General features: G+C 24.7%; 5 protein-coding genes across 5 annotated transcripts; 3 read left to right on the top strand and 2 right to left on the bottom strand. All coding sequences in view use genetic code 6, as the record gives it.

Annotated features, from left to right (window-relative positions):
• Positions 1-328: 328 nt before the first annotated feature.
• Positions 329-1183, top strand: TTHERM_00148770 (hypothetical protein; the record flags this gene model as incomplete). The annotated part of the gene is made up of 1 exon (XM_001021512.3): positions 329-1183. The coding sequence occupies one exon, from the start codon at positions 329-331 to the stop codon at positions 1181-1183; it is 855 nt and encodes a 284-aa protein (XP_001021512.1).
• Positions 1184-2232: 1049 nt separating this feature from the next.
• Positions 2233-3555, top strand: TTHERM_00148760 (ribosome maturation protein SBDS protein; the record flags this gene model as incomplete). Its single annotated transcript, XM_001021511.3, has 1 exon — positions 2233-3555. The coding sequence occupies one exon, from the start codon at positions 2233-2235 to the stop codon at positions 3553-3555; it is 1323 nt and encodes a 440-aa protein (XP_001021511.1).
• A 778-nt stretch (positions 3556-4333) lies between these two features.
• TTHERM_00148750 (adenylate kinase domain protein) lies at positions 4334-11671 on the bottom strand (the record flags this gene model as incomplete). The annotated part of the gene is made up of 18 exons (XM_001021510.2): positions 4334-4470; positions 4528-4716; positions 4774-5067; positions 5135-5711; positions 5770-6306; positions 6367-6759; positions 6828-7190; positions 7249-7533; positions 7589-8308; positions 8376-8604; positions 8659-9206; positions 9276-10216; positions 10268-10455; positions 10511-10566; positions 10622-10896; positions 11048-11297; positions 11344-11492; positions 11647-11671. The coding sequence occupies 18 exons, from the start codon at positions 11669-11671 to the stop codon at positions 4334-4336; spliced, it is 6156 nt and encodes a 2051-aa protein (XP_001021510.2).
• Positions 11672-12790: 1119 nt separating this feature from the next.
• TTHERM_000148715 (JAB1/Mov34/MPN/PAD-1 ubiquitin protease) lies at positions 12791-14047 on the top strand (the record flags this gene model as incomplete). The annotated part of the gene is made up of 5 exons (XM_012798961.1): positions 12791-13000; positions 13114-13350; positions 13465-13570; positions 13647-13783; positions 13847-14047. The coding sequence occupies 5 exons, from the start codon at positions 12791-12793 to the stop codon at positions 14045-14047; spliced, it is 891 nt and encodes a 296-aa protein (XP_012654415.1).
• Positions 14048-14508: 461 nt separating this feature from the next.
• TTHERM_000148713 (transmembrane protein, putative) lies at positions 14509-15486 on the bottom strand (the record flags this gene model as incomplete). Its single annotated transcript, XM_012798960.1, has 2 exons — positions 14509-14882; positions 15318-15486. 2 exons carry the CDS (start codon positions 15484-15486, stop codon positions 14509-14511), a joined length of 543 nt encoding a protein of 180 aa, XP_012654414.1.
• Positions 15487-15501: the final 15 nt, after the last annotated feature.

The following is a 15501-nucleotide window of genomic DNA, read 5'->3' as shown; positions in this document are numbered from 1 at the left end:
ATTAATTAGTTTTAATCATGTAGAAAAATAATATTATCATATATCAATACTTAATGAGCGTCATAAGATATTAATTGCTTGCTATTTTTTTAAATAAAATAGAACTATTTTTTAATTGAAAAAACACTTAATTTAAATGCTAACTAGCCTATTTATCAGAAATTATAAATTTAAAATAAACATAACAAAAAACAAAAAAAATTCCAACAAAGATATCAAATAAATCTAAATATTATTTCAGTCTCTCTACTATTTATTTATCAATTCGACATACTGATCTTAAGATCTAAAACGCATAAAAAAATACTAAAACTAAACGTGAAGCTCAATGTACATCTCTCAAACTGAAAGCAACCAAGTAGTTTTTGAAGATTGCCCTTCATCTCCTTTAGGAAGAAAAGCAACTTCAGCTTTGAATTAAGATTCTTACTCAACTCCAAAGAGCAAGTACAAAAGTGTTGAAAAACATGCCCACGAGTTGATTAACACACCTAAACCTTCTTCTAAGAAGAAAAGTATTTTATCACACTTGGAAAATACTTTAGAGTTACCTAGTTTTGATGACGATATTCCTCATAATCATTTATCTATCAATCTTCACAAATAATTATCAACTATATAAGAAAATTTCGAAGATGACAAAGAGAACAACTAGAACTTCTATAATTAATATAACTATCATTTCAGAGCTCCAGAGAAAAACATAAAGAAATAAATTTTTTAGAGCGAATTTGTAAACTAACTTGAAGACTAATTCAAAGTTTAAATGAACAACGTTTTTTCATCTTTGAATACGAGTGATCTTGGTATTCATAACATAAATAACCATTCAAATTTAATGTAAAACATGTGCTAATAAAATAAACTCGTTGACTTCTTTTACATGTTTAATGAGAAAAATGAGAGGATATAAAGTCTTTTCGATACTTCAGCTCAATTTGAAATAATTAATTCAGGATTCAATACAAGCGTAGCCGAAAATATAATCTAGCTAAACTAAAACTTTAGCAGGTTTCAAATAGATTCAAATAGTATTGAATTTGAATAGCAATAAGATGATATTATTATTAATCTAAGAGGTACTGGTTTTGGATATTCGAATAATTGCTTTAATCTTCTTGCAAGTGCTAAGATTAATTATAATAATAATCTTATCTCACACATTAGAATTTAATTCATTTGAAATTAATCAAATTCAAATTATTAACCAAACCCTTTTATTTTAAATTTGAATGAATTAACAAACAAACTAATTAATTAACAAAAAAAAAAAATACACTAATAATCAGAAATTTAAACGTATCATTTAAAAAAATTAGGTAAATTATTCCTTCATTGCTTGCTAATAGACAAATATATTTTCTTTTATATTTACCATATCATAATAAATAAATAATTAATACAAAAAATTCACAATTTTTAAAACTATAATTCAGTTGAAAAATTAAGGAATTCATAATTTTTGAAAATATGTTCATTATTTGAATATAATATATCATTACTGCATAATTTTGCTTACTATTCTTTATTTCTTTAGTAATCTTTATAATATATAGATGCTTAATTGTATTCATTATATACTTTAAATTATTTTAAAGTTTATTTGGTATTTTTTTGATAAATTTAAAAAATAAAATATTTGATTTAGCAATTTGACAAAACGCTAATAGAAATTTTTATTTATTTTTATATTAAATAGAATTAATTTTTTTCTTAAAAAAACAATAAAACTTATTCATTTTATTCTAAAAAATAGTTTTTCTAAGAATTAATTGATTAATTAATCGTTTTAAGTTTATCTGCTCAGATATTAATTTTTAGTTTTTGAAAGCTTAAAAAAAAAATTAATGTCGTATAATAATAGAATAAAAACGATGATTACATTTCTTTTCACCAAAGAAAAGAATTTATAATAATGTTGGCATTCCTTTTTCTATTGAGATCTATATATAAATAAATAGACAGATTAATTAATTAAAATAGAAACAAATCTGATATATTAGTATCTAAAAGAGCAAGAAAGAATAATTATTAATGGTAAAAAGAAAGGTTAAAAAAGAAGAGTGATATACATTTATTTGTATAAAAATTATTAGTAAGAAAATAAATTATCAAATTTGTGTTTCTACTTATTTTGAAAGAAATAAAGCAAATTTATATTTAAACAAGTTAAAAAATTAATATATACATATTCTATACTAGCAAAAATAATAGATAAAATATATTATAAAAATGTTTTAGCCTACTGGTATTATTAAGATGACTAACGTCGCTTTCATCAAGTATAAAATCAATAACAAAAAGTTTGAGATTGCTTGTTACAAAAACAAAGCTATTAATTGGAGAAACGGAGTAGAAAAAGACATAGGAGAAGTTCTTTAATTCGAAGAAGTCTACACTAATGCAAGTCATGGAACTATTGCTAAAAAGCAAGATCTCTAAACATACTTTGGAGATATGAAAAAGTTAGATATTATTAAGTTAATCCTCGAAAAAGGTGAATTATAGGTAGGAGAGAAAGAAAGAGAAGTTCAATTAAGTTCTCTGCAAAATGATATAATTAACATAGTCTGTGAAAAATGTGTTCATCCTGATAGTTAAAGAAAGTTCTCAATTGATCAAATGTAAAAGGCTATCAAAAGTATTAACTTTAAAATTAAACCAGATTAGCCTGCAAAAAAACAAGCTCTTGAGTGTATTCGTTTATTATGCAAAAAGTTCTATATGTAGAGAGCAGAAATGTTAATTAGTATCAATTTACCTAGTATAGATAAAAATAATTTATTATCATATTTCAAAGAACTTGAAATAGAAGAGTCAAGCATTAAAAAAACAGTAAATAAAGATAAAAATAGAGTTGAATTAGTTGTCAGCATCGAGCCCTCTAAGTTCCGTTCCATAAGTACTATTGCAAAAGAAGAGCTTAAGGACTGTATTATTGAAGTCATTAGCAATGTAATTACTAATGATTAAACTTAGGAAATTGAACAAGCAGGAAGTGTTAATCTCGTTATAAGAGAAGATTGGAAAGATGATGAAGCCGATCAAGATAAGAAAAAAGATAAAAAGGATAAAAAGAAAGAGAGTAAAAATGAAGACAAAGAATAAAAGAAAGAAAGTGATGATGATGAAGAAGAATAAAAATTTGATGATTTCGATGATGACGATAAAGGAAAAAAGAAAAAGAAGAAGAAAAAAAATCCTTAACTTGATATGAGAATGCAGTTGGAAAAAGAAAGGGAATTTGCAGCTCAGTAATAAAAATTAGAAGAATTGAACAGAGTCAAGCAACAGTTATTAGAATAAGAAGAAAAATAAAAAAAGCCACAAACTGCTGAAAAAACTAATACAAATTCTAAAACAGAAGAGATTATAAATAAGGGAAGTAAAAAATGTACTTCGTGTAAGGAAGCCTACTTTGAAACAAACGAAGAATATAGAGCTCATTTCAAGTCAGATTGGCATGTTTTTAATGTTAAAAGAAAAGCAGCCTCAGAAGCTATCCTTTCTGAAATCGAGTATAAAACTCACATGTTAGACATAAATTTCTAATGAAATAAATTTATTGAATTTTAATAGAAAGAATTTATAAATTTATATTTAGGTGAAAATGGTAAATATATACTAAATAACATATTGTAGATATATAAATAAATATTTATATTATGTAAATTATTTCAATTAATAATTCTTAAATATAATTAAATTTTATCTAAATTCAAATAAAATAATTACAAAATATTTTTTTGTTCTCTAAAAAATTCAAAAAAAATGTATCTAAATCTATCAATTTATTAATAATTTAGGGGTTTTTATTACTATCTAAAAGCGAAATTTTATTTAAAATCTAGCATTCTCTTTTAATTGTTGTAACTCTTTTTGATGGATCCATTCTTATACTGTTTCGTTCGAAATTTTAGTTATTCATTCAGATAAATTAAATTTCATTATAATATCTGATAATTAGAATATTTTATCTTTTCTTAATTTTAAATTTACAGATTAAAATATTACTTAAATATGACAATTAATATCGTGATTTAAGATTCTTCAGTATTTAGTTATTTAAGATTTTTATTTGAGTATATTTATCTTAGAAGCTTAAATAATAAAATAATTTCTGTATTCTAAAAAATTAATAATAAAAACTCAAATTATTTATGAAATAATTGAATAAAAAAATAAAAACCAAAATAAAATAAAATTATAAAATAAATAAAAAAATAATTTAATTTATAGCTTGTGAAAAATATTATTTTTTTTTAATAAATTATCAAGAATAGAAATATAAAGATAGTAAATAGAAACATAAATAATTAATTTCAACATTTTTTCAATGAATAAACTTTTAGAAATAAACTTCCTTTTCTTCTTAATCTAAAACTTTCTTAAAATCTGAAAACTCCTTTGTGATTTTTAAAAGATTTTCTTCATCCCACTCATTCCAAAGATTATGAGATTATTCTTCTTCTAATTTAATAATGAAAAAAAAAATTTATTTTTGCTAAGTTTTATTTTATTTTTTACCTTTTCTTCTGAATTCATCCCTGATTTATTCACAAAATTGACAATGTTTAAGGAATTGTTAAAGCTTTTATTAATATTTTAATCTATAACTTTCATCTTTATTTGGATTATTTGCTTTTAATTAAATTGCAATAAATTTAAGGGCTGTCTCTTTGCAAGATAATGTAGGATATTTGATTCTTTTATAGCCTTTTTAATATAAATTAAGTCTAATTAGGTTTTTCATAAATTAAATAAATCTTATACCTAGCTAAGCCAAAACTCTCATTACTATATTTCCTAAGTGGTGTTCTAAAAATGCAGTACAATCTCCCTTTTTAGCTACTTTTTTTACTAGGTTAGTAGGGTCAAATTAAACTGGCAATTTATCATGGAGTTTAATGTTTATATAATCATGAGGATTGGTTATAAATTTGATCATTAAATCAGCAGTTGAGAAAGAGTGAATCTGATCTTAGTATTAAACTAATAAACTTGGTTAACTCTTTTTGAGTTCATTTGCTCTTAAAGTACCAACACAATGTCCTTAATTGCTTACATCTATTTATAAAAATAAATTTATTCAACAAAAAATTTGATTTAAAAAGATGGGAATTTTATCGTTTACCTTTGTATTTTGCTATTATATTATCTATTTATATCTTAATTGGGGGATTAAGCTTCTCAGAGTATTGGTAAACATATAAATCTGGTCTATTAAGGAAGTCATTGAGTTCTTTTTCATTATCAAGGATATACAAAAATCCATCGTAGTAAGCCAAATAAGGATGTCTAATATTATTTTATACAAACTTCTTTTATATTTTCATTGAAACTGGGGAGTAATTCTTAAATTTGCCTATGTTTTCAAGAATTTCAGAACGAGTTAAACTCATTTCACTTACATTAGCAGGGGATGAAGTTACAATAGCTCTAGTAAACTAATATTTAGATAACAAGGAGCTATGTATAAACTTTTTGGCTTGATCGAAAATACCCCATTTGGAAATATTTCCATCTATAAATCTAATATTATTAAATGTGTCTAAGTAATAGTTTTCTAATACATCGCATTCACTCTATTATAATTTATCATGCAAAACAATGTCATTATAACCAAACTTTTTAGGTCCTCTTCTGCTTTTAAACCTTTCAAGTATCTCTACTGAGCTTAATTAGATAGAAAAGACTGAAGAAGGGATAATCTTTTTAATATTGAAAATAAGGTAAATAAATACATCATATTATTACAAATTGATTTACTCCTCTTTGATGGAATAGAACTGCTTAGTTCCTATTTTAAGGCAAGCCATCAAGTGCCCAGCCATTTGCTTTACAATCAGCTTATTGAATTCTTTGAAGAACTAATTCAACAATTTGTTCGTCAGAAAGAGTTTTTCCGTTTTCTAAAATCTACAAAGCTTCAGCAGCCTTTACATTCATATGATCTTTTATATATTCTTCTAAAATTTGTGAAAATTTCACTCTTACTAGCCCAAGCTTTTCCTATAAAAGCTTACACAAAGTAGATTTACCAGTTTTAGGTTTACCAATAACAAAAACTACTGGTCTTATTTCGACATCTTTTGGGAAGCACTTTTAAATTAAGTATTTAAGAGGTTCATGAGCAACCATTCTCAATTCTTCTTCGCTACTAAAATAATATATTCTATCTCTATAGAGTAGAGGATATTCTCTTATCTTAGGTACATCTATTAATGTCAAAGCATTTTTATCTTAATATCTACTCTTTTTGAATGTATAGCTTTTTTCGAAAAAGTCAAGTCTGAAAGGTTTTTCCTAAAACAAAATAAAAGAAATTAAAATTAGTTTGAAAATTTTATAAATCAATCTGCTTACTTCTTCATCATTTTCTTCTTCTGTTTTTTTAGGTCTCATTAACATTAAACATTAGTGTCTCTCAAGCAGATTCTATCTTTCCTCCATATACTTTTTCAGTTGATAATTAATACGGTTAAATACTTATTGAATTGGAACATCACAGTTTATTTCCACTACAGGGATACCTAAGCCTATGAAACTCTAGCAATATTCTTCGATTCTATTTGCTTCTGCTTCGCGATAGTCTTGGAGTTCTTTCTTTTTATTTTCTATTTTTTCTTAAAGCTCTTGAGCGTCAGCTTGTCTCTTAGCTTCCTCCTCTTCTTCATCTACTTCCTAAGGAGGTTATTCGGCAGCAGCAGCACCTTCTTCTCCTGCCTCAGCAAGCTCAGCTAGTTTTTATTGTCTAGCCTATTGATAAAAAAAATAAATTTAAATATCAATATTTTAAATATAATTTTTCAAATAAATCAAAATACTTCTTCGGCTTCTTTCTCTTTTTATAATCTATGCTCTTTTTTAACATCGTCTTCAACAAATATTCTATCAACAACGCTTTTTTCATTAACTTTAAGATGAATGACAAATTCAGGAAGTTTTTTAGATTCTATGAGTAATTCATTCAGTGGAGTTTGAATAACTTCTTCTTAGACATCAGAAAAATTACCATTGATAAAACATTATTATACTTCATTAAAAATATGTTTGATAACAGTCATTTCATGAGCTTTCTTATCAAAATCCTATGCTTCTTCATTTATTTCTTAGTCTTCAATCGGTTTGCCTTCTTCATCTAACTCAATAGGCTTGAATCCTCTATTAAACAATCTGTCTTATTTTCTCTATGAATATTTAATTTTAAATTTTAATTTAAGATTAATTAGTAAAAAAAAATCAAACCTTTTCTTTTTCATTTAAAATATGTGCAAGGAGATTCTTTTTCAAATCAAAAACGGGAATTTTGTATTTTTATTGCAATAGTTCAAGTTATGTGTGAACACCAGAACCTTTAGGACCCATAATCATAATTCTTGGAGGTGGGACATCAAAGTGAGTTTTACCATCAACATACTTCCATGTATGGTCAGTAAACTTTTTCTTATCTTCTTCACTGTAGAATATGTGACTCTTACCTCTAACAAAGCTTTCAAAATCTTTCTTACCGGGAAGCAACCATTTATCTTCCTAAATTATTTGAAATTGAATAAAAAATTAGTTTTACTTTTTTAATTTTTAATACATTAAATGCAATAGGACAAAAAGGACCATATTCACCTAATGGGACAGGATCATCTCCTTCTTATACATCATTAGAAGTTCTAGCTATATTTTCTTCTTCATCGCACTTCAAAAAGAAAGGATCAAGTGATACTTTAATTCTGTTATAAACTTCTAACTCACTACCTTCGATACTTATTTCTTTAACATTTTCTTCACCAAATTATTCTTTGAGAACAGCTGCAGCATCATTAATAAATTTTAATTCACTTTCTATATTGCATGCATATTCAATACCAGGCCTTGTCCTTAAAGTTTTCCCCTCTTCTTCTTCATTTCTATCTACAAGGACAATGACTTTATCGATAGGAATATTGTGATATTTTAATTTATTTATTTCTTCTTCGTTTGTCGGTTAGCCGATCATACATATACCTAGCACAGGATTTAGCTTGTTATCAGCTTATACTACTTAAATTAATTCTTTTAAAGGAATATCCTCAGGTGGAGGAGTCTTGGGTCTTTCATCTTCGCCTTCCTTTGGCTTTTCTTTTACTTCTTTCTTTTTAGGTGCTTTCTTACCTTTTTTAGCAGCTTCTTCAGCTAATCTCTTAGCTTCCTCGTCTTCTTCTTCTTCATTTTCGTTCTTTTCAACTCCCCAATTTTCAGGTTTTTTTTGCAAAGGAATATTCAATTTGTGTAAAATAATAGGCCACACTTCTTTTGCAGAAAGTGGATTACCCTTTATATTGATTTCATTTTATTTAAATTAATAAAAAATTTTTTAATTATTTGTTATGAATAATTACTTTTGAAAACTCTTTCCATTCTTCTAAAGAAAGATGAATGTCTTTAACTCTTGCTTCGAAGTTTGATGGAATGTGAGTACCTTGTTCTATTTCTTATTGCCTTTACCATTTTAGCACTTCGCCTATTATACCTTCTACATCTACAAACTTCCAGCCATATTCCTATGCTAGTCTTTTACCATAGGTTTTTTTACCACTTAATCTTGGTCCAATTATAGCTACATTATATCTGTTAAATAAATATTAATAAATTCACCTGTTTGATTTAAAAAAATATATCTACGTTTTAGGTAGTTATGGTGGCTTCTTCAAATACTTTCTGGCATTTTTGCTGAAAGCATCTTAATTCTATTCATTGTCAAATAAAAAAACACGACCTGCATAATCACATGCATAGTCAGATTTACCTACAACAACTCTGCCTTTGAATAGCTCAACTGGATCAATTTGCTACCATGGTGACCAGCAGCGCTATAATTTTTATTCTTCAAGTCCCTGAGTAAGTAAATCTTTATTAGAACCACCTTCTAATTTAACACCAAGAGGTCTGAGTGGTTTAACTTCGTTTCCTAAAGACTCATAAATATATTCAACAATTTCCAATTCATTTGAACCATTATGCTTAACGAATAAATGCTCATTTTTAGTCAAGTGTTATAAAAACTCTTTAACTCTAGGAAGAGTAACCTTTTCATATTGATTTAAATGTATTTTTAAGATTTCAACATCTTCGTTAGGTCTATAAACTAAATCGTCATCATTAATAGGCTACTTGCCTTCTTCATCTTCTTCTTCTACAGGCTCTTCTTCCTCTTCTCCTTCTACAGGAACCTAAAAATTATTTTTATACAATAATTTTAAGTTTGTAAAATAAAAAAAATAAATAAACAAAATAATTACTCTTTTTGGTCTTCTCGATATCTCCCTCTCTTAGTTGGAGAAAACTTTAATCACTTCTTCATCTTTTTCCATAATTCCAGATGCAAATTTAATAATATCATCATCAGAAGTATCAAATTAAATGATATGAGAAAAATATCTACAGCCTATACGAGGTAATTAAACTTAATTCTTGATTATACAATCTACCCAGTTAACTTAATCTTAGTCGAATGTTAATGGAAGATCAAGGATATATCCTTTGTTTGAGGGTTCTTCAAAAGATAACTCGTAGTTAACTAAATTAATTAAATTTTAGTTTGAAATGCATTTTCCTTCTTGTAACTCTGCAAGGATTTATCTTTCCCAAGGTTTTAATTTATCAACAACTTCTCCATCTACTTCTTCTGGATTTTCTTCATTATCTTAGACACGCTTAAAAAGATTCTAAATCAAAATACCAAGTTCTATATGGACTATATCAATTTTTTTAGCTAGAGCTTGACAAAATTTAGTTTTTCCATTCTTTGGCTTACCCAATACAAAAATTTGCAAAGGACGCTTATTTGCATATTCTAAAATATCATCTTAATATGCATTGAGAGTGTCAACTGGGATAACTCCACTTTAAGAAACAAAATCTTTTAAATTTAACTTAGTGTCTCCAATAATGTCAGCCTAATTTTAGCTCTTTAATTCACGGAAAGAAACTTTTAGTTTGCTTTGATCAATGAAATTTTGAATGTATTCAACCATATTATATTCTAAGTTACGGCAATAATCTTCCCAATCAACTGGACGCTTTTTATTTCTTTTTTTGTTTTCTCCCTCAACAAGTTTTCTTCTTTAAGCATTTGCTTCTTAATGCTTTTTATTAATTCTATGTATTTAATCAATTTATAAATCATCTACAGTGTAAAAATCACTTAAAACATTAAACTTTTATTCAACACCTGCTTGATCTATTAGTAATTTATGATGTTATTTTTAAAATATTAATATAATTTAATTACCTTTGAGTGATTCATATGCTAAAGGATGAGAAATATATCCATTAATTCTGTTAAATATTTGTGGGCTTTCTACGTATTTTGTTATGTGCTTGCATAAACAAGAAATCATTTATATAACTTCACTATCTTTACAAGCTATTTAAAGACTCTATAAGATATCCTTTCCAGATTCAATAACTATCTTCACCCTTTTATTTTGTAAAGACATTCTTAAAATAAACTCAATTAAAAAACTATTTATACCTTTCGAGATTTACAATTTCTTTCTTTGGAAGATGCTAATGCTTACCCTAAGGAACCTTTTAATTCATAATAGATTATTGTTTAATTCATGATATATTTATTTGTTTATACCTCGAATTTATTGTTGACAATCAGATTTATTGCATTTTCAGCAGAAAAGCCTAAAGGTATAATTTCTTCATGAGTCAAAATTTAACTTTCAATAATAGTATATTCATCTTTTTATTTCTCCTCAAGCTTTTTGCTGTCTAAAACGACATATTCCTCAACATAGACTACATTTTAAGGGCATATGTTTTTTTGATGTTCTGTAAAAGTTCCTTCAATTTATTCTCTATTGTAAACAAAAACTTTGATATCATAGTCGAGTTGCTCTTTTTTGTTTTCTATTTTACAAATTAATAAACAAAAAAATAAAATATTTATTTTGATAAACAAACAAATTATTTATTTAGCAAAATTTATTTATTTATATTGTGTATTTCAATAAATCTTTTTAGCTTTTAAATTAAAATAAATGTTTGTTAAAAATCTTACCTCTTACATCTTTAAACACATACTTAGTAGTTCTATCATAAATCATGTCAAAGAAAGATCTAAAGGACTTTATATCAACATTTTCAATGTATTTGAATGCAAAAAAGGCAAAGAACTCGCAGAAAATATCATAAGATATATGCTATTTATGATTTTGAGTTGTAAATTTACTGATTTCATCATCTGCTAAAGAGGCTATCCTTGATCTATCTGGTATATTGAGCAAGAATGCGAGAACTCTTTCTACATACTTTTTAAAATCATTAAACTTTTTAAAAATATTTGCAAATAATTACTTTTTTGAATTCTACTCTTTCTATTTGGCCGTTATAGTTTTATTTAAACAACTTCCAAAATCTTATTAAGCTCTCTTGAATAGTGGTATTTATTTTAATTTCATATATTAACTACTACAAAGATTCACCTTGCTAATCTAATATATTATCTAATTTTATATTTTATAAATTTGATTAGGTAATATTCTCCATAATTCAATTTTTAAATGAGCTTTAGGAAAAATATGATATCCTGATTTAATAATGCTTGCTCAAATGTAAATAAAATATCTATTTGATTGTAATCTAAAATTTATGTCATACTATTAATTGCAATTTTAGTTGTCATGGCCCTTAATTTTCAAGAAACTAGATCGAGAAACTAATTAGATTATCTTTATAAAGTAATGGCTTTTTGATTCTAATGATAAAATTTGATATGTTATTTATCAATTATCTCTCTATATTTGATATCAAACCTTATTTGCTTTAATTAATATATAGAATACTCCTTTCTTTATTTTATGAAACTTTGTATAATATATTTATATGAAATTTCAATGCTTTATTATCAATCTATATATGTATGGATAAATGATTCATTCATATTTTTATCAAAATCAACTCAAAACTTAAAAAAAAAAATCAAATTGATTGATTTATTTTGAGTCAGTTTTATTTATTTTATTTTCAAAATCTCATTTTAATTTCTTTTGTATCCTTCTTAAAATAATAATATCATTTTCAAATTTTTATTGGCTTTATTAAATAAGAAGCTCTTGAACAAATTTAAATTATTTAAAATAAAATAAAATTTTAACTTACTATTAATTTATGAAATGTAAAACAAACTAACAAATAACATTTAAAATAAATATTTTTTATTTTTAAAGAAAAATCATTTGTTTAATTAAAAAGAGAAACTTTTTAATTTAAAATATTTAATTTTTAAAGATAAAAATAAATTTTGCAAACAGTAAAAATAGATAAATCAATATAATTTATATTTATAGCTGATAATATATTTCATTTTGAATTATAAAGCATCAAATAATTTTCATGAATTAAAAATGATTTTTTATATTTTATTATTTCAAAAATTGTGCTAATTTATTCTGTTTTAATCTTTAAATTTCAATAAAAAAATTATTATTTCTTAGATGAGCCATTAACTAAGTTCATAGAAATGTTTAGAATTGCAATTTTAATAAAGAAATAGACGAGTTTGTATATTTTATTAACCATATATGAATGAATATATAAAAAATAATTAGAGCGTATCTTCAATAGATTTAGTATTAAATAAGATCTATGTATCGGGAAAAAGATTAAAAATAAGTACTGTATAAAGAAAACACAAATTAATATTAAAAAATACAAAAATTATTTGATAAAAGTTAACACTTAAAATTAATAAATAAGACATTTTCTACTACAAAAAGTAATATAAAGCATAAAATATAAAGCAATGAGCGACGAATTATTAAGTTTAAATCTTGGTCAATCTTAAAACACCGTTAAAGTCCACCCCATAGTTCCCCTTTCTATTTTAGAATATACCTATCGTAACTACGGTTAAAAGGTTATGGGAAGTCTTTTGGGTATAGTTCATTCTTCTTATATTGAAGTCACAAACTGTTATGCTGTCCCTCAAGAAAAATCTGAAAAGAGTGAAGATGTACTTCAATTATTCTATTTTAATATCAGAAAATGAAAATTATACATCTTAAAAACAAATCATATTTTTTAGCTAAAAGCAAGTAATTAAACCTATTTATTAAATTTAAATAGTTCAAACTCGATGCAAATTATCACAATCTTATGTACAATCATAACACTACCGTCTACCCCTAAGAAAGTCTTGTTGGTGCTTTTGTTATTGAATCTGCAAATTTTGAAAATGATTTGATTCACCTCACTAATTTCTATAGTTAAAAGGATGTTGGTTTTGCTAGTCAACCTGGTTTGAGCTCTCCTATCATTCTTTCAATTGACCCTAAGCTTAAGAGTGGATCTTTTAATCTTAAGGTAATAAATAAATAGCATTGAATAATACTAAAAATTAAAAAAATACAAAATAACATGCAAAATATTTTATCTGAATGCTTAAAATATAAATAAATTTTTTATAATAATAATTAGGTATTGTCTTATGATAAGTAATTAGATATGTGCAAATATGCTAGTATTTTGCCTTTTAAAAACATTCCCGTTACCGTTGAATTTAGTGATGAAAAGCTCCACGAAAGTAATATCACATTTATATTTATAACTTGATTGAATAGTTAACATAAATAATTTATTTGTTTATTTAAAAAATGTAGTTCCTCAATTTATCTAAACTTAAAGCTCAGAATAAGTAATTAATACTCAATTCTTACAAGTTGGTAGTGTCAAAGCTCTCCTAACTGAACTCCTTTCAAATTTATCTACTATTTAAAAGAAGATATAGAATATTGTCGTAATTAATTAATATTTTTGATATTTATTTGAATTATTAAACTGTTTTATTTTAAATATAAAGGATGGCAAGGCTGAATCTGATGATAATTTGGGCAAATAAGTTAAGAAATTGTTAAATTTTGTTCCTACTATTTCATAAGAAGATTTCGAAAAGGGTTTATCCAAGGCTAATCAAGATGCCATATTAATTAGCTTTGTTGCAAACTTAGCTAAGACCTAATCTTTAATTACAGAAAAGCTTAATCAAATTAGTATTTAATGAAATCAATAAATATCTCGTATTTACACTTTGAAAAATAATCACTGAATCCAGAACAATAATCTACACCTTCATCTAACTTAAATACCATCAAAAGCAAATTGGCAGTAATATAGCTGGGAAGTTTGACAAATTAAATTATAATTAATGAACGAAAATGAAACATAGAAATTAAGAATCAATAAATAAATTATTCAAAGTTAAAATCTTTAATCGAGTCCTTTTAGAAAGCTATTAAAGATTATTGTTTTGTTTACAAATATAAAAAAATTAACTCGTTTATTAATAATAACATTAATGTATATATTTAATAAGCTACATACACATATGCCATCTATTTGTATTTTTCACTCTTTCACTTAATGGATTCAGTTATTCTACAATATTTAAATACATAAACGAATACAAATTAATTTACTAAATTTTAACAAAAAAGTTTATTATTTTTATATTTTTAAATTTATTCATATAAATATTATATTATCTGCTTATTTTGGGTTTATTAACATATTTTTTTTATCTTTAAAGTTATTGATAAATTCTTTATTGCTGTCTTTTTTATTTTTTTCTTTATAAAAATTATGATTAGCTGTCATATTTTTACTTATCAAAAAATTCAATTCTACCTTCATTAATAAGTTAATTATGTTTTTCGAAACAAACATCATCACTATAACCACATTATTTACAACTAACTTGAAAAACATTAATAAAGCTTCCATTTTGATAGATTTTCTCAATCTCTCCCGTTTTAAGCTACTTAACACTAGATTTAAAGTTACCTGACTGAAAATGACTTGACGGAGGTTAAGTGATTTTGTTTTAAGTGATTTTTTGTCTAATTTAATTTATTTATTAGAATTTATCTTTACTTTATAATTATAAAAATCAAGAGAATTTTTTAGATAATTTATAATAAGAAAAAAATAATTTGAGGAGAGAAAATAATTACCTTTTAAAGAAAATCAAATAATATAAATTGAAAACAAAAGATGAATATAAATGAATAATTAGTTTTATTAACTTAGTTAGTTTAAAATGGATTTGCTAATATAGGAAACGACTTAGTGATTTTTAAAAATCAAGTAAGAAATGATTTATCGATTGTAAAAAATGATTTATCGATTGTAAAAAATGATTTATCGATTGTAAAAAATGATTTATCGATTGTAAAAAATGATTTATCAACATTAGCTTAACTTTGTGATAAGAGATTTGCAGAATTAAGTTAAGGATATGATAGAATATTGAATGAACGAGCTCAAAGATTTACATTTTTGGATAATAAAGTAGCTTAACTTGATGGAGGATAGTATCTATCTGCTAATTCTATGAGATAAGTGAAAAGGAATATTGATTCCATCACAGAAAATCTACATGCTCTTGGTGTGATTGCTAAGAATAATGGAAATGGCATTTTGAATTTCTAGCCTATCTAACATCCTCTTCCTAAATTA

The sequence above is a fragment of the Tetrahymena thermophila genome (assembly GCF_000189635.1).
Source record: "Tetrahymena thermophila SB210 genomic scaffold scf_8254545, whole genome shotgun sequence".
Lineage (NCBI taxonomy): Eukaryota > Ciliophora > Oligohymenophorea > Hymenostomatida > Tetrahymenidae > Tetrahymena > Tetrahymena thermophila.
This window is presented reverse-complemented; position numbering and strand designations above follow the sequence as displayed.